The 21,477-nt window shown below is 39.0% G+C and overlaps 2 protein-coding genes across 3 annotated transcripts; both read right to left on the reverse strand.

The window, feature by feature from the left end:
- Positions 1-1,353: 1,353 nt before the first annotated feature.
- On the reverse strand, positions 1,354-12,966 carry SNRPN (small nuclear ribonucleoprotein polypeptide N). 2 transcript variants are annotated; one of them, XM_029238091.1, is made up of 9 exons: positions 12,810-12,889; positions 7,142-7,287; positions 5,706-5,857; positions 3,326-3,437; positions 2,851-2,873; positions 2,721-2,769; positions 2,138-2,276; positions 1,658-1,783; positions 1,354-1,552 (listed from the first exon to the last, which is right to left on the reverse strand). In XM_029238091.1, exons 2-9 carry the CDS (start codon positions 7,142-7,144, stop codon positions 1,515-1,517), a joined length of 642 nt encoding a protein of 213 aa, XP_029093924.1. In that variant the 5' UTR covers positions 7,145-7,287; positions 12,810-12,889; the 3' UTR covers positions 1,354-1,514. The 2 variants fall into 2 exon arrangements, with proteins under 2 accessions (XP_029093924.1, XP_029093923.1); XM_029238090.1 differs by having other exon boundaries at positions 1,398-1,552; positions 2,721-2,873; positions 12,810-12,966.
- Positions 12,823-20,891, reverse strand: SNURF (SNRPN upstream reading frame). Its single transcript, XM_029238092.1, has 3 exons — positions 20,721-20,891; positions 16,116-16,211; positions 12,823-12,974 (listed from the first exon to the last, which is right to left on the reverse strand). Exons 1-3 carry the CDS (start codon positions 20,732-20,734, stop codon positions 12,866-12,868), a joined length of 219 nt encoding a protein of 72 aa, XP_029093925.1. The 5' UTR covers positions 20,735-20,891; the 3' UTR covers positions 12,823-12,865.
- Between the last annotated feature and the right edge of the window lie 586 nt (positions 20,892-21,477).

Genomic DNA, 21,477 nt, shown 5'->3' on the forward strand with positions numbered 1-21,477 from the left:
GGCTCTGATAACCACAGTTCCTTTGTAACATTCACAAACTCTGAAAAAAGTATCACATATGTATTATAAAAATCTCCTAAATGAAGGAAGGCTTGGCTTCTTTTGTTCCTTACCTCATAGTGGCCATTGATCTTAAAAACTACTTTGGGATAGACCACATAAAGTTGGTGCCAGCAACTGTAGTCATTTTGAAGGCCCCTTTTCTTCCAGAGACTATTACTTGAAAGGTTATGATTTAAAAGCTAGAAAAGGAAACACAAATACAACCTCTGCTGATAAACATCGAAGGAGAAGACACAGTCAACCAGTCTTAAATTATTAAGGAGTTACTACCAATATCTAACTGTGCTATTTTACAAGCTAATTCCTACAATCAATAAGGACTCATTTATTGTCTAGTTGAAACCTTAGCCGTAGAGCTTAAAACCTCCTACCTCTTCCTTTTAAAAGTGATTTCATTGTTCCCTAACCAATTCTAACTGTATCTAGATATCTGGCCATTCCTTAACTATTTAACTGGGAGATAATGTCTACTTCTCTGAACACTTCCCGTACATCACTAACTGATGCAGCTGGATATAATCATAATTTGTACTTAGGAGTGTCAACTGTCCCTGGCGGTCCAGTGGTTAAGACTCCATGCTTTCAATGCAGGGGGCGCTGGTTCAATCCCTGGTCAGGGAACTAAGATCCTACATGCTGCGTGGCACGGCCAAAAAGTAAAATTAAAAAGAAAAAAGTGTCAACTGTATTTCAGAGTGTAAGTTATCTTTAAGTAACACAGCTTGTCTCAAATATGCAGTCTCCCCAGCTCCCAAGACCCACGCTCTGCCATTCATTTAAAAATTTGTAAGTAAATACTCACTAGTAGGGAATGATGATTACTCCAGGATAGTGTCATCTCTCTGACCGCACAGGCACAGGGCACAGTAAAAAGCTCATCAACTGAGGTAAACTTGCAAGCAAAAGGAGTACCCTCCTATTCCAAATGCTTTGATTGAATGAACAAAGTCTAATTCAACACCACAGTTTCCTTCTATAGATGGCCTTACAAGGCCTTTCATCACATCCCTACTTTCCTTCAAGTATGTATGGCATAGTCAAGTAGAGAGGGCTATGTGTGAATCTTACATGAACCACTTAACCCCCTGGATCCTTACGTATAAAGGTTATTACCTGACACCAGTCAGTGCACAAAGTCAAAGTTATGAAGCTGAAAAAAGTATCACGACCATTTTATCATAAGAATTAAAGAGAAAATTATTTAAATGAGTTGGTTAACAGGATTTACCTAATCCAAAATAACTTCAAGACCAGAAAAATCCCAGTCTTCACCCTGACCTCAAAAATAAAAACAAAAGGCAAAAAAATGTACAACAGTTGCTCACAGTTTAATTTATGCATTTATTAGCTAATATTAATGCAGCAGAGAAGACAAAAGCTCACAAACACTCCACACATTTCACAAGACACATTGCAGGAAAAAAAAGTGACTAAGAAGGATCAATAGTATCCTAGGGTCTTGGTGGACGCATTCCTGGGGGAGGTGGACCTTGAAAAGAAAAAGCAAAATTCCATGAGATCATAAAATAATAGAAAAACATATAAATATTCAGGGGCCTGGATAGCACCACTGAGAATATGAATACCCACTAACCTCTTATTCCTGGTGGAGGGGGTCTCATTCCTGGAGGGGGCATGCCTATTGGCGTCCCTCGAGTAGGAGGAAGCCCAATTGGTGGGCCCATGGGTGGTCTCATACCAGGTGGAGGAGCCATAATTCCTAGAATGAAAAATGGCAGAAATAAAGGCCTCATAAATCAGCTAAGATGGTAGCATTAAACACAAGATAATATTTAAAGAAATAAGCCTGGTACTAAGTAGAGTTGAACAACTTCTCCTTGACCACTGCCATGCTGGCCATCCCAACTCAAAAGAGTCCATAGCCTTTCATTTAAAATCAGTGTCCAAAAGTGGAAAACATATTCCAAGTTCCTAGTTAGGTAGTTAGGCTGGGCCTTAATTCAGTATCTTCTTATTTTTCATCATCACTCCTCAAGATGATACAATTTTTTCACAGATCCACACCTATATCTAAGAATCAAATTCTTTTAGTTCTTGTCCATCAATTCCTTACCTGGAGGTGGAGTTGCTCGACCAACAGGTGTAGGTGCAGTCCCACGCCCTGGTGGATACTGAGTTGGGGCTCCAGCAATGCTCGCAGTAGCAGCAACTGCAGCAGCTGCGACAGTGCCTCTTCCCTGTGGGGTCATTACCTGAGAAGGAATGGTTAGAAAGACAGTAAAGGTAAGGCACTTCCTTGCATCATTCAAATACAGAAAATAAGCAGTTGATCACGGACTATTAAACAAAAAATTAAGGCAATTCTGCACTTCTCTTATTCTCATTTAAAAAAATCTTGGCACACTATCACATTCTCCTTTAAACTGAACATGCCCCCTTTTAACCTAATCAGCCCTTTTGCATTTTCTCAACTCCGGTTTATCCACCCATATTCCTCTTCACTCACCCACAGTGGTGAGTTACTGTTATCATGGTGGCTTTAATCTACTGCCTTCCTAATGTACATCTGTACCTTTCTTCCTTCTACAGTATATGCTGCTTACATAGTATAGTATGTACGCTCAGATTTTTCAATCTCCTCAGCCTCAGGTTCTAGGCACTTTCTCCCAATAATATAAAAACTTGTGGTTCCTCACCTGTTGGGATGGCCCCCCAACCCCTCGGACAGGGCCTGCTAATCCAGCAGGAGCCTGGGGAATTGGAACACCAGCTGGAACACCTCTGCCGGCTGCCCTACCAACCCCAGGGCCTCCTGCAGCTCCAGCAAGTGGTACCCGAGCAATGCCAGTCTGAAACAAAAAAATTATAGCTTGAAATCAAATGATTTATGAAAGTTATCAATAATCTTATTCCTAAAAAAATACCCCTTTCCCACCATTTTCCCATTATTACCTATCTCATATTAGTTCTGTATTCAAAATAGCATCACGGAAGGCATCCTACAGATTAAACTGTACATCTGTCAAATTGTGAGTCCATATATTTTCACGACCCTACCAAGAGGAACTAAATCACCAACTCCTACCCTTGCCTAGGTTGCAGCCAGCAGGCAGACTAACCCATCAGAAAACCCTTAATCTCCCAGAATAGACAAGCAAGAACTTACATCAAGTGCCAGGCACGTGTTACTTGACAAAGGCACACTATACTGTGCCTCTGCTGTACCCTGATTTAGCAAATATTTCAAATAACGTGATGTCCTTCCACATTAATGTTCTGTCCTGTCCTACATCTTCCTTACATCTTTGGGGGGTGGTCCCTCCACAGTCATGGAAACCAAGTTCTCCCCACGCAGCAACACCAGGCCCAAAACCCGCTTTTCTTCACGCTCTGGCTGCTTAGCATTCTTTGGCCTGTAAATCAGAAGAAAATTTTAGTATGATAAGTTATGGGTCACTCACTAACATTTTTATAGATAAGTATCAATGAAGACAATAATTAATGCTCAGATGCTCATGCTCAAACAGTTAATGAGTTATGACAAACAAAACTAGACTCAACTGATGTATAAGGGTGAATGGCTCTTTTCCTATCATACTTCAATCTTCCAGAATGTTCCCTCAATGTTATAATACAGCAAAACTAATTTCTTCTTTGTGAAACACAGATGCAAGTAACGCAGCTAGGACTGTTTTTTTAATAGTACTGATTGCAAAACTTGGAATTTTACTTTTTTCTTTCAGTTTTACTGAAATATAATTGATATACAGCACTGTGTAACTTTAAGGTGTACAGCATAATGACTTACATACATCATGAAATGATTACCACAATACGTTTAGTGGACATCCAACACGTCTTATAGATAAAAAAGAAAAAATGTTCTTCCTTGTGATGAAAACTCTTAGGATTTACTCTCATAACAACTTTCATATATAACATACAACAGTGTTAATCATACTCATCATGTTGTACATTACATCCCTTGTACCTCATTATCTTAAAACTGGAAGTTTGTACCTTTTGACCACTTTCATCCAGCTCACCCTCCCCCATCCCCTACTCTGGTAGCCACAAATCTGATCTCTTTTTCTATGAGTTTGTTCTTGAAGTATAATTGACCTACAACACTATGTTAGTTTCTGATGCACAACACAGTAACTCAATATTTCTATACATTATAAAATGATCGCCACTGGCTAAGACTTTAAAGACAGGCAAAACTGAAACCTCAAGTTTTCATGTTAAGATGGGATTGAAATCATTTTTTAACTAAATTAGTAAATATTGATGACAGACAACTGAAATAAGAGATGGGAACAGCAAGAGGCAATGACAGCATACCAAAAAGTTTTTAATAACAGACACCTGTTTATTCCTGGACTTACCACATACTATATAACCATGGGAAATTTTTTTGAAAACTTTCTTCTAACCTCTGTGATTCTAATTTCTTCATCTGTCAGCAGCAAAAATCATACATGCATGAGGCTTATACCACATACTACAGGTAATGCATTATTTAGGTGAGATTATCCCTGTAACTTACTGAAGAGTAAAACAGAAATTAAGAATACACCTAAAGCATTCATCAAATGTCTGTAGTGTTCATCAACACTGTATTTTTAAAAATTCTTTTCAGTGAAAAGGCAGATTATTTAAACAAAAAATTAACATTGAAGCATTCACCATCCTAAAATTTCTGAAATGATCCAACTTTGTATGCAGGAAGACGACTAAGAATGAATAAAAAGGGAAGGACAGGAATATGTTACTAATTCTATTCAGATTTGAGAAGAACAGACTTATAGCAGTCAGGCAAAGGTCATCATCACCTTTCTCTTCATATCTGAAATCCCTAAATGAAGCAGTCAAATTAAATTTTTGGACAGTATATCGTTAACTGTGGAAACAGAAGAAATAAAGCCAATGGTCAAGGGTGATGCCTTGTAAATTCTGCCAAGAGCGTGAAACAAAGCCATCTTGAACATCTGGAGATATTACAAGCACTGACCCAAATACTCTGAATGAAAAGTCAACTGAATGGAAGTAGAATGTCCCTGGGATCTAGCAAGTGGCATGCTCTTATTGTTAAAGGAAGCTCCCCAATCACAGGTGCAAAGAGGGTGACCTCCTATGGTAAGGCACAAACATACAGACATTATTTCTGAAGAAACAGCATGGGCAAATCACAAAGATAAATAAGCAAGGGGATTAGGGATTGAGACCAAATCAACACTGACCATGAGGATTCAGACAAAACAAGGGGCATGCAAAGAGGCTGGCCAAACAATTGCTAGACACAGCCTGAATTATTCTATTCACATCTCAACTCCTCAACCATGAAGAGTAATTGTTATTCTTAAGATTCCCTCAATCTGAAGGAATGTTGCAGATTAATGTTACTGATCATTTCTCAATTTTCTAAATAAATATAACTTGTTATTTTGATCATACCATACAGTCTTATTCTCAGTTTAGTTCATAATTGTATTTCCAAAATTAAAACAGTAGTGTGGATACAGCTGACTCTTAATACTGGGAGATTCATCCAATTCATAGATGAGGCCAGGACATTAGACAAGAGACCAGTCCTGCCTTTACCCTACCTCCTTCATTTACCCTCCCTACTGTTCAGCTTCTCCCTCAGTATCCCACTGCCCAAACCCAAATGGCCTTACTTGATCTTCCTGAACTCATCACAATCACAGAGGATCAAGTTCATATGTTTGTCAAAGGCCTTAAAGGTGCCAATGAAGATCCGGCCATCTTGCAAGATACATCTCATCCTATAGTCAATGTGCTGCAGCATCTTGCTGCTCTTTCCCACAGTCTGGAAGGAGTAAGAGAAGAGTTAGTCATCAGCTTGTCTGCAGCTACTTTCTAACCCTTTCCTGTTTCTTCCCCACTCCTATACCAATCCAAACCTGGCTTTCTTAACAAAAATATCATGCCTCCATTTCTTTTCTCCATACCTTTAAGATACTAGACCAAATTTGGACGCAGGACCATTTATACTCCCCTATGGAACGCTCTGCTTCTCAGAATCCCTCCCTATGCAGTTTTCCAGTACCCTAAATATATTTCCTCCCCAATAGAGACTCCCAAACCCAGCTCTCCCTTCTAGTATTCCATCATTTTAATCCCTGTCCTTTCCCCAATTCTAATCCCAAGCTCCACCCTCATACAGAATACTTTACGCTGTTAGCTATTTCTTTTCCTCTAGACACCTAGCGAAATGGTGGGAAACTCCTATCTCCATCACATCTTTGCAACTCCCATCGACCCACTGCAAATACGATGTATCATTTTTCAGTTCCCTTTTAAAGATCTCTGTCCTAGTTCCACCACACCCCACATCCCATATAATTCAGAACTTTGATCAGTGTTCCTCAAACTCTTTTTCTTTCATTTTTGTCCCGCTAAGGCACCTTTTTTAAAGATTTTCATCCTTATTGCCCACTCCAATGAAACTTTAATATGTAGAAATACTGTATCTACATACTGTGGCCCTTTTGAAGACCACAAACCACGGTCAAATCTAACATTCTTCCCATTCCTCAAAACCTAATTTTCAGTCCCTTTGGATATCTTTCCAGTTAAGAATATATGTTCTTGATTAGCTAAACTTAAACAGAAACACAAAATGGATTAGGATGCTGTATTTCTCTGTACAGACAGCCTTCCTTTGTACCAAGCAAGCCTCAAAGCCCCAAACCCCTCCATTTTTCTTTCCCTGCTGATTCTGCCAAGGCCTTTCCCCTGGCTGTGGTTTTGTTGGACCCTTCATTTTTAAAGTAGTCTTGTTATCTATTGAAATCTGACCTCAGAGTCCCCCGTCTGCAGGACAGTCCCTTACCACTGTAATTATGACCAAAAACTCTCTTTTGTATTTCCTCACAATGCAAGATTCCTCTTAAGATGTTTCCCAAACCATTATACCACTGTAACAGGACAACAGACATAGGTCTTCACCAGTTGTTATTCCATGAAATGAAGCGTCATCTCTATAGATTAATTCCATATTAAGAACCCCCAAACACCCCACACTCTGGAAATCTATTATATTGGGCATTTACATTAGCTTCTCACCCCTCTGCCCTAATATACATCTTACCATGATTGCTGTTCCACCAAATCCAATGTCCACAGGCAAGTTTCAGGATCCTTAAGACCTAAGGGAAGGCTACAGATAAAGGTATGACGCACGTTCTCCTACAAACAATGCAAGCTGGGGCGGAAGCTTCGAATAGTAGATGGAGCCTGCAGAGGAAAGCATGATCTAGCTGCACTGCAATCTACCATGTTTTAAAACAGGTAGACAATTTTGTATGAAAAGCACTATAAAAGACATTCAAAAGCATCCCCTCATACTCTCATACCCACCAAGTAAACACCAAATTTCACTATTCCATCACCTTAACTTCCACACTGTACACACCCAGAGTTAACAGGTGGTTAAATTTAATTTTACACAGAAATTTTTAAACGTTTCAAAAATAAGCTTCATTTTCCATTCCCAAAATGCATTATTTTCTCTTTCCATCCTTATTTAAGGTAATGTTTCATTCTCTGGTCACAAATTAACACCAAGTCATCTCAACTTCAACATTTTGGTATCTTTAAGTCTCTCCATCTGAGTTAGTCCAAACTTTTGCTCCTTCACTGAACTACCTAAATGTTTTCTACCTCAGTGTTCCCTTTCCCCAAGCCAAAGTCCCTTCAAAATAAGCTAGGAAATCTCCCTTCACCAAGAAGCTAATATATTATCATATACCTGTTTAAGGTGTCCTTTGTTAAAAGGGGACGTAAAACTACTAAATGTTTACACGGATATACGGTCAACTTTCTTAGTAATCAAAGAAACAGGCATTGGAACAATACTCTCATTTCCCCCCAATATACTTAAGAAAATGCTTTGAATAAGTATGAGAACCAAACCTAGCCAAAACTGGTAAAGGGTCTCAAACTGCTAATTATACTCATTTAAAAGGAAACACACAAATTGTTGTCTCCACTATGTCTCTATATTCAATAGAGAAAATCTGCAAACAGTAAACTGCTTAAGTACATTTAAAATCTATTTTAGGATGTGAAAATGAAATCATTTAAATAGTGATTATGAACTATGGCAACATCAAAACAATGAAGTAAAAGAATGGTGAGGATACCATTATACATGTGGAAATATAACACTAGATTAGAAGAGATCATAATGATATAAAATAAATAATTCAGTAAGGATGGTAAAAAGGAGAGGGGATGTTTCGCTATAATTACCAAAATTTGATGGCAGTTCAATACATTTTTATGAGAACTTGGAGGGTATCAGGTTTTCTAATAAAATAAACTGATCATTACTCAGAATATCTCCCAAGCTTTGTTCTCCACATGTAAACCACCATGCATCCTTTGTGCAGCTTTTCCTGAAAGTCAATCCTCCCCCCAATAAATGTAGTTTCTAATCCAAATTCACATGAGAAGTTTAAGGCCTATAATTCAGATGTTCTGAATTCTGACAGGATTCTCTATAAAGCAGACTATAAATTCAGGAATACTTCGTATATGTTTGAATCACTAGCAACTTCCACTTTTATGATAGCATATCTAAGATTTAAGATCTTCATCAACCTATGGAGACAGGAAGTAAATCAAGTGGTTATCTGAACTAGGGGTGGAAATGGGGAATGAATTAAATGGGCACGAGGGGATTTTACTTGGGTAATGGAAAATACTAAGAGTATATGTGGCAGTGACTGCAAAATTCTGTAAATTTATTAAAAAGCACTTGTTTATAACTGGATAAATTCTATGGTATAGGAACTATACACCAAGAAAGCTGTTTTTAAAAAGTAAACTGTCTGGACTTTCAAATAATGGTCAAAGTTCATAGTAAGATTACTTTTTACACTGCCATTGGTGCCCTCAAAGAAAAATAACACAGCTAAACGTTCAACAAGACACTACTACTGGAGCTCACTCCCTTACCAACAATGGAGACATGCTACCAGACAATGAGCCACAAGACAGTGATTATTAGGGGAAAAAAAAGATGTAGCTGGATGTAGCTTTTCAAAACTTCATTTAAAGGAAAGAAATGCAATCACAAAAAAGTTTCAGATGTAAAGATTAATATAATGGAAACCAGTATCAAATGTGCATTTAAGGTGGGAATTTGTAGTCACCTCTCCAGTAAAAGTTTAAAATTCAGAGACAGGGCTTTTACCTTCAAGTGCCAAACAGATTTTAGAGTTGAGATTTCCCAATCCGACCTGTTTCAAATGTTTTATCCCGCTTGGCCTTTCAGTAAACACATACGTCATCAGCCCTAGTTCATAGAGTTTAGCTATTAAGAGATGAACAAATGCAAACAAGATTTCCTGGTATACTGGATCAGAACAAAAAAGGAAGGCCAGTCAGGCATGTGTCTGTCCATCTAACCTGTTTGAGGTTCCAAACCCCTCCCATACCCACTATCTTGTTACCTAGTTATCAAGTATAAAAATGCATCTGGTGATTTGAGTCATGGACTAAAGAACTGGAGACCTCAGAACTGAGGATGTAATATGTATAAAATAATTTGCATAATAGGATATACATTTCACTCAGAATAGGGGTTGACTGACTAGGGAGGTTAAGAACGGCTTCCCTTAATAAGAGGGACTTGAAATTTAGGAACACTTATCTCTCGTCCCTAAATTTAGCACACCATAATCATGAACCCTTGTAAGGGAAAGGAGATATATCACTTTGTAGAATGATCAAATGTATCTCTACAGTAAAGGAGAACAAAATGCTTTATGAGGAAGAAGATAAGAGCAGCAATATCACACTGCATTAAGGAATTAGCAGTTACGGTAAATCTCCTGATGAAAGTGCACATAAGCAAATAAATGGCTCAGAGAGCCTGACCAAAAATATCCTGGGATTCCTCAGAGGAGGAAGTTCTCAAACTTTTGAAAAGTGTGGAGTTTGAAATGATTAAACTACGTAAATATGTAAAGCTTCCTTAAATCAAAGGATATGATGGTCAGACTTGGCCAAGCAACATGTAAGAAATGAGAAGTCACAGAATAATGGTAATGTATTAGTGTTCATTCTCTTGGTTAAATAACAGACCCTTCACAGAAAAAAAAATGCAAAAAGTCTAACATGAGAAAACACAAATAAGTGGAAACTATTAATCCACAAAGCAATGCCATTTAAACCAGAGGAAAACAATGTTTCCCTTTTTGAAACTGTTTATTTATCAAAGGGAAAAAAAAAAGACAACTAAGGTGGTACTGAGAAATTATCACTCTAGTAAGTATTCTTGATGGCAAATCAACACTGCTTATGATGCTGTTAGAAAGCAACATAACAAAACATTTAAGAATCATACTAGTAATTATACCCTAAGCCCAAAATTGGATCCTTACCCTAATAAATTAAAAATACCAAATATATCTTAAAAATATAGCACTAATATTCATAACAGCATAGCAAACTAGGGAAAAAAACACAGGTACAAAGGAAAAGTAAATCATGAATGGACCATCATTTATTCATTACAAATGATAACTGTGAGGACTATGTAATAAAATGAAGGAACATTAATGATATACATATAAGCGGAATAGTTTAAAAGCATGATTACAATTAACTACATTTTCAAAAGAAAAGCAAAAGGGCAAAATGAAAGAAAATTCAACCTCATGCTGCTGTGGTTGAAACATGGGTATTTAAAGTCTGTGGTTTACTTTCCCATTTTTCTTGGCTATCACTCACATGATTGAGATTTTTATAACGAAAAAGAAAACATATCAATTGTTAAAATGCCTTTACCCATTTACAAGTATAGTAGACTTTAGCACTAGTCTTAGACCTGACCCTTATCCCAGAAATTCATCTGGTTCTCTACCCTGGGATATTTACTTCATATACTCTCCTTCTACAACCCCTTTCCCTTCACCACACTGTATATTATCACCACTTCCCTACTGGCCCCATCTTAGTGTTTTCATCTTTGAAAGTGGTTCTCTGAGAGAGATTAGCCAACTTTTTCTTTTAAAAGGAAAGAATAAATATTGTAGGCTTTGCCTGCCATTCAATGTGTCACAAATACTCCCATCTGCCACTGTACTGCCAATAACAGCCACAGGCCATACGTAAATAAATAGACATGGCTGTGTGTCAATAAATTTACAAAAACAGGCAATAAATGGGCCAGATACTTTACCAACTCCTGCTCTATAACAATCCTAGTACCTAGTACTGTTTAGATAAAACGAGCACTTGAAACTCAGAAAACTGGATGGCCCTACTTACAGATCATAATGTATAATTTAAATAATACTTTACTCAGGAACTTACAAGAGTATGTAAACTGCACTGAGAAGCCAAAAAATTCTTGGTTAAAAATAGTCAATTATGCACACTTACTTATTCAAAAACGCCCTTACTCTGGGGAACAGCTGAGGACAATCATCAGATTCTACCCCGCCCCCTGAAATCAATTCCACTGTCTTGCAATCAAATCCAATCAATTACTGGAGAATGCTGGGTAAAGGATTCAGCTGGGGAGGGTTTTCCCTTTGCTTTAAAATTTGAAATGATGGCCATAAACAGGCCTAATTAATTTGAGTTGAGGGGTTATATTTCAAAATAGAAATAAAGAAAATCTAGAAGAAAACTCATCTATAAACCCCTTTCCTCTAGTAGTTTCTAAAAAGTATATATTAAACCCTTTGGATTGAGATCTTAATTTTTTAAAAGTCGGGAAGGAAAAATAAAGTATTAAATCAAAATTAATAGCGTTTTCCTAAAAATCTAAGCAACCAACACAAGACACACTGTAAATAAACCTACGTAACGTTGAAAAATCATAGATTAATAGCTTTATTACATTGTCAGCTGATTCAAACACATTGGTAAAAAAAGGTAAGAAAAAGATAAAACAAAAAAATTAGTAAATAAGCATGGGAAATACTTAGCTTCTCATTTGCTAATGGATGTGATATGTATTTATAATTCAATAGAAACAAATTATATATAATTAACATAAACAATGAAGATGAAAGTGTAACTGGCACTATATTTTTTCATGACAACAGACTAATGTAATAATTCATAATACAATTCAGAAAATGTACCTTAATTTCAAATTCCTTGACTCTATTTTTACATCTGCATATCCAAGGAAATGATCCTATCTAAAGTTTTATGCAAAGCAATTCACTGAAGCTTTATTTCAAACTACCAGCAGAAAAAAAATGAAGTCTCTCACAAAAAGAAATTATAAAACATATTAGCAGGATATTCAGCAGCTATTTATAATGAAACATTTTTCATATGTTAAGGTGAAAATCAGTACAAGTTAAATATGAATAAAACTACCTAGGGCTTCCCTGGTGGCGCAGTGGTTGAGAGCCCATCTGGCGATGCAGGGGACATGGGTTCGTGCCCCGGTCTGGGAAGACCCCACACGCCGCAGAGCAGCTAGGCCCGTGAGCCATGGCCGCTGAGAGGCCCACGTACCACAAAAAAAAAAAAAAAAAAAAAAAAAAAAGAACTACCTAAAAAAGCAAGGACTATACAATGTCTGAAAAGTAATACATGACAAGTATCAGGGTAAAAGCATTAAGACCCTGCTTTTACTTTTTTAAACTTTCTGCTATGTGTTTATTTGTATGAAGCCTTTAAGAAAAAAAACTTCTTTGGACATATCCCAAATAATTAAATGACCTCCAAACACCCTACCCTTTAATTAGTTCTTTATTCTTGATCATAACTGCATCAGCTCTAACCTGTTTTGTTTTGTTTTCTCTCTTGGAATCAGCTACCTGGGTGTTCCAATACTTCTTTAACCACCTCTTGGTGTCTCAGCTAAGAATGCCTGTCTCAGTTCCGCCTGGAAATCCACCACAGGTACTTGCTGCTGCTGCTGAGATCGCCTTGGATACAGGGGACACCTATGACAAGAACACAATACACATAAATGAAAAGACATTTTCCTATATAGATAACAATGTGAAAGAAAACACAGAGACCCTTACATTTAAGGAGATCCTCATTTAGGGTCACAGCATGCCATTACCTTATGAAGAAAGTATAAAACTGGAGACTCCACACAGAGTTACTGGGACTGAGGGATACTTACCCTCTTGGGGGATACTAGCAAGGAACTTAAAAAAAAAAAAAAAAAGCTCTTTTTGTTTAAAATGCCCTGTGAAAGTACCATCAGTATAATATCCATCACTTACTTTCCAATCTGGAAACAATTCTTTAACCCCCAAGGAGGGAGGTGGGCATTTGTTAAGGCATTTCCAGTGAGACATTAAGGCTGTCATTCATGCTGACAAGAAGTCATTACCTGAAACAAAGAACTTCCAGGGCCCAGGCTATTTAAGCTCTTAAACTATGTAAACAACCATCTATTAGTCATCAGAGAATTCTGGAAAAAAACGCTCAATATATTCCTACCTATCAGTCATCTGGCTGTGAATCTGATCCTGAGGATAAGAGATGCAGGAGGTTACACAGTTGCTGGCTAATAATACAAGCACGAAAAAAAAAAAATCACCAGCCATTTCTGCCCTTGTTGATAAGTATATATATATGAAAATATTCAAAAGCAGCTGGATTTGAAAATGGGACTATGATAAAAGGTTTTCCGCTATTTTCTGTAGTTTTTAAATAACATTTTTAACATTCTGTTATATAATAAAGAATTAGGCTGGAGGTAACCTCTAATCCTTTGAGTTTAACAAGTGATAGCAGTATCTTTGTTATTCATGGTGGGCCTCTGGGATCACACCAAAGTTAATGCTAACTAGATGACTCAGGATTAAAGCTGGGCTTAGAGAATATCAATACTGTTTACCTGTTCCTATAATCCACTCACAAAGTGGATAAAGGTAGCTGGGGAAATTACACTATTTTCCTAACTCAAAACTCCCCTCAGATTCTTCCCCTAGTGCAGCACCCTCTAGTATTTTTACATAATATACATAACAGACATCAGGAAAATGAAGTTATTTCTTCTTCAAAAGCAACAAAATATTTCCATAGATAATGACAAACTAATGACACCTAAAGCAGTCTTTTACAAGATTAGGATATGATAATCTGTTATACTGGTCCACATTGATGCTGCACTGGATAAAGGCTCTAATAAAATATAACAAATATGATCGAACCTTCACCCACTAACAAAGATCCTCCCCCAAGAAATCCCCTCCACCCATACCTCCACCAATCTCTAAACTACCTCAAGATATTTCTAGAGACGCTGGGGAGGAAAAAATGGCACTTTTAAAAACTCTGAAGTTACAAGAGACTGAAGGGGAAAAATTACATTACTATATAAAAGAAAATAGGCAAATGCCTATTATAAAGGACAAACTATAAACTATTCACTCTTAAATGTTCCTTTTCAAAGTAATTTCCAAAACGAAAATGTAACAAAGGAAAGAATAATGAACTATGAAGAATAAGTAAAATAAACATGGGAAAATGGAGAAATCTTTCGCCTCACCAATAATTTTAAACGTGCAAATATACTGAAGTTTTTCCACATATAAAATGAACAAATAACAAAAATAAGACGCAAAATGTTATCTACTTCTTACAACAATTTCTGTAAAAAGCTTTACAATTGAAGTGAAATAAAATACAAATAAATATTAATAACTACAGCTGACCCTTGAACATGGGTTTGAATTGCGTGGGTCTACTTATATGTTGAGTTTTTTTCCAATAAATATATTGGAAAAGTTTTTGGAGATTTGTGACAATTTGAAAAAACTTGCAGACAAACCACAGAGGATAAAAATATCGAAAAAAGAAAAAGTTAGGTATGTCATGAATGCATAAAATATATGTAGATATACATTTAACATAAAAATATGTGTTAATCAACTGTTTATGTTATCAGTAAGGCTTCTGGTCAACAGCAGGCTATTAGCAGTTAAATTCGGGGGAACTCAAAAGATATATGGGGATTTTTGCCTATGTGGGGGGTTGCGCCCCAACTCCCTTGTTATTCAAGGGACAACTGCAATATTAATTTTCAGATTGACTGCTCTTACCTTCATTGTAATAACTAAGAAAAGCAAGCAACCTAAATATCCATCAGTAAGCTAATGATAAATGTAATTATGTTATTACAACACCCATACTCTGCAATTTGTAAAATAAGGTAGATTTATATGCACTGACATGGAAAGATCCCCAAGGCACATTGTTACAGAATAAATCTCATGTATGTAAACAAACAAATCACAAAGATGCCTCCCCTCACCCCATGTGTGTACGCATGAATGCATAGGAAAAAGTTTGAAACAATAGAGATCGAAGTACCTGAGGATTATATCTGTAGAGAGAAGGGGAATGGAGTAGTGGTATACTGAAGGAGGCACTCACTTTTTATCTCAAAATTATGTGTTTTAAGAAGAGATTATATTCATATATTACTAATACTTATAATTTTGAAAAATAACAGCTTTAGGAGAGAAAAATGATGTTACCCACAGATACTGTCAAGATTTGTGGTAATGACAAAATGCACATAAGTGTAGACTCAATATATACCATGTCATTAGAAATGTTAATATATTTTTAATTGAAATGTCCCTTCTAGAAATACGTATGCATATCCTAAATAAAGGGAAAAAATGTATACAAGTTTTTAACTGGGTAAATGTACTAAAAATAAAATTCTAAATATTGCAGAGAAAGCATGAATACATAAATTAACATCTCTTCAAAGCACAGAACATTTTGCAAGCACAGAAAAAGTGACTTAGTAACAATATAAATACAGCAGAAATAATTTTAATATAAATATGTTGAAGGATGTAGAATTTTATCAAGATACCACTCACCCACACATATATGGAAAAAAGGGAAATACTTATTGCTAAAATTTTTACAAAAGTTGAGTTAAGTTAGGATGGCATGGTTAAGGATGATTTAACTGCTTTTTTGCTATATCGATACAACATGCGCAAGCTTCTTTCATTAATTAAATTCATTTCAAGCCCCTGATCACAGGATACTTTGTTCCAATTTGAAAATGCCCTAAATTGGTTCTCAACGCTGACTGTACTCACTCCTGGTTGCTCAGTGAGGCTGTTCTTCTCCGTTTGACTTGTACTTCTGCCTCTGGTACGTGCTGTTCTGTGGTCCGTCTCAGGTGTAAACGGTCCCTGAAGCAGAATGAGGATTTGTTTTATCCACTTCATCAATTTTTGAAATAACCATTTCTTTAAAGATTATAGGGACTTCCCTGGTGGTCCAGTGGTTAAGAATTTGCCTTCCAATGCAGGGGACATGGGTTCAATCCCTGGTCGGGGAACTAAGATCCCACATGCCACAGGGCAACTAAGCCCATTCACCACAACTACTGAGCCCACGCCACAACTAGAGAGCCTGCGCGCTGTGACAAAAGACGCCACATGCCACAATGAAGATCCCATGTGCCGCAACTAAGACCCAAGGCAGCCAAATAAATAAGTAAAGATTATAGTTAGAACTATATTTAGTATGATGGAGTTTTTAAACTCCATCTAATTAACCTAATTAAATCTAATTAAAACACGGTAGAGTGATGTATGTCAATTATATCTCAGTAAAACTGAAAAGAAAAAAAAGTAAAATTGAAATCTTAGAATATCTTTATCCACCAATAGTCAAAATCTATCCTAAAACCACTTTCTCCCTTTATATACAGATATAAAACTATACACTTACAGAGATACATTTATATACAGGCATACTACCCATACCTACATATCCCTGAAAAATAACGTTGATTCTAAAAATGGTTTGAAAAATATTTTACTATGATAGATCATTTTGTATAGTGGAATAAAGAATAAAATTTAAATTTCAAAATGTCTAAGCACCCTCTTGTGCAAATGCTTCTTAGGATTTGCAAAATAAGAAATTTTAAAACTGTATAAAAAAAAGAAACAGCCACTGACATTATAATCTTCAGAACAGCGCACAAAATGTCTGCTCAAAGGATCTGAACATGAAATCTACTTGGGTCAACCAGATTAGAAACTACAGGAACCACTCATGAAATTGAAATTCTAAAATGTCAAATCAGAAAGGAGAGAAAGGCATTTTACACAAGTCATGCAATGTAATATATCAAAGGCAGAATTCAAAGGACACATACCAAAAGATAATTCCCTAAACCTGTGCTTTTAGAATTCATGTTTAGATTATGCAAAGTAACCAAAATAGCTTACCAATAACCCCAAATTGTTTTCTTGCTTCAAAAACTTCAATGTTCTAATCAGGCAGTAGAAAAGACCATTTTTTAAGAAATCACATATCAGATTTTTAAATGGTAAAAGTACTGAATATACTTTGCTAATCTCCTTGACCGTTGATTAGACAATGTGACAACACCTCAAGTACCTAATGAGAAAGAAATCCATAAATAGGATTTCATCAAAAGTGAACATTTCAGAAAATTAGCACTTAACGAAATAAAATGTTATATGTACATAATGTTAATTTTTTGCTCCAAAATCACTTTCATTAAAAAAATACTAATCTGGAAATGCACTGAAAAGAAAATGTGATGAGATCACACAATATTTTTCCTAACGGCCTAATATTCTATCAAATATTTAGGATGCCTTACACCTCTCCCCTCAAAAAAAACTCAATTATAAACTCAATGACTAGGACCTCAAGAATGAGAAATAAAAAAACACAAAGATAATGTGAGGTAATCCCAGTCTGTGATCTTCCAACAAACGTAAGACGATCAGTGCCGCCAAAAAAAACGCTATAGAATCATCAAGAATTCTGAGCCACCCAGCATTCAGGAACCAGAAAATAAACTTCTCTGCCAAACCTTTATTAGTGAAGGATGCGGCCTTAACCATCAACAACTCTTGCTCAACGTACCTTGCTTTAGAAAACACCACAGAGTCCTTCGACTAAGTGTCCTTGCTCTAAACTTCAGAAAGCGTTCACACTCCCTCCCCATTCTCAAAAAGACATGGTACTATTACAAATATTCACAAGGCAGGAGAGGGACCTTCAAACTTCACCTCTTTCCACAGGGTCCGCCATATTGAGGTCCTGAGCCCGAGGGCAAGACTACAAAATGGCGGACCAGGAATGATGCACACTCATTTTGCAAAGGGCCAAATGATCAGAAGTTCATATTTGAAGCACTATCTTCCTACAAGCAGAAAAAAATAGGTGCAAATCATATAAGTATCGCAAAATACCAGACTCCTGCTATTTTTCAAACTACTGGAAAATAATTCCAGAACAAAGCTTCCCAGGCTTCTGAATTTGTATTTTCCTTAATCACATTCTAACTCAGCACACAACCAGGCGTACTGTTTATGATGCACGAGAAAAAAAAAAAGGCAAGCATATCAAAATCCTGCAAAGAAAGTCCTTAAAAATATCCCCCCAAAAGTCAAAGTAGTGGAATACATAATACAGGAATAGTTACTTTGTTAATTATCCTTTCTCAGCAAATATTCACAGCCGCTCCAACTTCAAAAATGATGGAACGAAACCATTAATTTAAAAATTCGATTAAGGGCAAGAATTCACTAATCCCACATACACCCACATTCTACTTTTCTCTCTCCAGTTCTCCTTGAACAAGCACAACTCAGCCCTCAGTTCCTAGGAGCTCTGGAGGAGCTGCGACCCCCTGATTTAAGGAAAGTATCTATAAAGATGACATCACCAATGGAATATCCAGCGATTAAGAAATACGACAGACAAAAGAGATGCAGTTGTGGAATTATATAACCTGGAAAGTTGAAATCAGAGGTTATAGGAACGGGAATTGTCTAAAGGGATACTGAAGCCACCTGAATGTGGCGAACAATTAACACTGTTCACAATACAACCTAGGGAGAATCTACAAAAATGGAAAAGCTCCTGCACCGGTGATGGAGGCTGTCTTAAGTAGCACAGTAAATCCCGGAATGCCCTCACCTCTCTTGGCCTCCAGGCCCTTAAGCGTAACAGAAAACCAGGGGCACAGTGCGGCTGCCCTGCCATTCCAGGCAGGCAAAGAATGTACAAATTGCCCCCTGTATAAATCTCTGATCTCCCCACCTTCCCCACTCCGCTGCGGCACTGCAAGGAAATGGTGGAACGCCAGGCAGTGGCTGAGCAAACCTGTCTCCTTCCTCCCCTCCCCCTACCCCCACTGCAGCACAGTAGGGAAGAAAACAGGGATTGGGCACACAGGTGAAGAAGGTGGCTGGCCACCCCACACAGCAAAGACTGCGCAAACCCCTTCCCCCGAAGCATGCCCCACCGCAGGGGGGAAGTGGTGTCGTCGCTGCTGCGCCTGCGCACCCTAAACCCACACCTTCCCTACTGCGGCATTAGGACGCGGCAACCACCCACCCAGGCCCGCCTCCTCTACCTAGGACGTCGCTTTGCAGAGGGTGCGGCTGACACCCCTGCCAGGCAGAAGTGGCACAGCTGCCCCTCCCACACTGCGGCACTGGGGGGAGGGGCAGCACCCCCCACACACACATACCCCCTCGCGCCTGCGCAGACCCATACAGCTGCGGCAGCAGCCATCTTCGCGGAGCTGCACAATGGCAGTGACGCGACACCGACCCCCGCACACTCCCGGGCCGGCCTTAGAAATTCTCATTCCAAACGCAGGGAAAACCTATGCGAACGAGAGACACCCCTACGTGTCACATCCCAGAACCTGGCAGGTCCCCCGCAAGATGCACTAAACAGGCTGTGGACATCATATCCCTCATCTTACACCAAACCCACAAATGTGAGAAATATAAAGGACTTAAGTATATATGGACCGGACATTTCTGCAGCCACCCCTTCAGCTGAGGCGCAGGGTAGGAGTTTCGCCACAGTATTCAAATTCTAAGAGCACCACTAGTCACAGAAAATTGAACGTTTTCTTTTCTTCAAACGAATGGCCTCCTCCAACTGCCCGCCCCCGCCCCTGCCCCTCCCCCTCAACCGCCTCTACCACTGCCCAGAGAGCGACTCCGCGAGATCCCCAGCCCTGTCACGGCCCCACCGCCACCCTGCGGCCCCCGTCATCGCTGTCACCCCGCCGTCCCCACACACCGTGGCAACACAGGCCACCCCGCCACACTCCTGCCACCCCCTCCAATCACCCCCGCCACAGGCACCGCGGTCACCCCGCCGCCTCCTCCAATCATCCCCGCCACAGCCACTGCGGTCACCCCGCCGCCCCCTTCATATCAGTGCCACGGGAACCACCCCAACCACCCCCTCCCACTACTGCCACACACCAGTGCCTCCGCGGACACAGCACCTGCTGCCCCCTGGCCAGTACTGCGGCCCCACTGACCCCACCCTTTGTACCCTCCCCCACTTAACACACCGCAGTGGCCACCGCGATGTACCCTCGCCACCCGCGGTCATGGCCTTGGACCTCAAGGACAAAGGGCCACCCTAGAGAGGGTCTGAGGGGACGCGACAGGATGGTGTAGACACGCCAAGACCTGACAAGACGCGGAAAGAATACCCCCGAGGAGGGTCAGCCCAGCCCCAAATCTCCAGAAGGTGCCCTATCCGGCCTCCGGACAAAGAACTTGAGGGCCCAGATCCCCAGTAAATACTGAAATACTTCTAGTTCTGGAAGCCTGGAATATCACGCAAACAAAAATGTTTCCCATGCTGCCTCTGAGGGAAGACACCACACGGCTGACCTGGCCCGCTCCATCGCGCCTCTGGCCGCTCCTCAGAACACAACGTTAGGCATCTCCGGCAGCAGCTCTACTGTACGCGGCCTTTGCCGGGGCGGCACCAAGAAATACGCCGGCTTTGCCTGCGCGTGCGCGGCAACCCCCTCACCACCGGGCCTTGGGCACGCATGCGCGTCTGTTTGCCGCAGTAGCGGTGCCGCAGCCCTGCAGGTGCCCCGGCGCCCTACCTGACAGGAAAAACTGGGGGATGGTATCTTCCGGACCCCAGGTGATCAAAGCACGGGGGCCTTAGGGGTGGGGGGAATCCAGGAGCCACCACCAGCCTGCAGTTAATGGCTCTCAGAGTCGCACTAAATATTACAGTGGTACTTCCACCCAGGGGAGTGGGAATTGAGTATTTATTTTTTGTGAACATTATAAAGTCCGTACCTTTTTCAGATTTCCTTAGGTTTTTCCCCAGTGTCCTTTTCCTGTTGAAAGGTAACATAAATATTATGTTCAGTAGTCATGTTTCTTTAAAACTCCTCTTGGTTGTGACAGTTTAGATTTTTTTTTGGTTTTGTTTTTTAACTTTCACCATGTTTATATTTTTACAGTGATCATTAATTACTTTCACAATTAAAAATTATTATTAAGGTAAAACAAAATTAAACTTCACTCTAAGATCTAATGTACTTGACTGTCAGTTTCCTGACTCTTCTTCACCCTTTTCTAGCCTGCTCTTTCTGACAAGTCTGACTACTCTATTAATTTCTTGACT

Source organism: Monodon monoceros, unplaced genomic scaffold (genome assembly GCF_005190385.1).
Source record: "Monodon monoceros isolate NGI ecotype Baffin Bay Population unplaced genomic scaffold, NGI_Narwhal_1 Super_Scaffold_21, whole genome shotgun sequence".
In the NCBI taxonomy this organism is placed as follows: domain Eukaryota; kingdom Metazoa; phylum Chordata; class Mammalia; order Artiodactyla; family Monodontidae; genus Monodon; species Monodon monoceros.

What these genes read in the sequence shown, in the direction of transcription:
- SNRPN (XM_029238090.1), bottom strand. An exon ending in AGGGACCACCCCCCAAAGAT is followed by an intron (nt 2,874 to 3,325) that starts GTAAGGAAGATG and finishes TTTTTGTTTCAG; the next exon opens with ACTGGCATTGCTCGGGTACC. An exon ending in TTGGGGGGCCATCCCAACAG is followed by an intron (nt 2,277 to 2,720) that starts GTGAGGAACCAC and finishes ATTCCTTCTCAG; the next exon opens with GTAATGACCCCACAGGGAAG.
- SNURF (XM_029238092.1), bottom strand. An exon ending in GCCTCACTGAGCAACCAGGA is followed by an intron (nt 12,975 to 16,115) that starts GTGAGTACAGTC and finishes TTCTTGTCATAG; the next exon opens with GTGTCCCCTGTATCCAAGGC.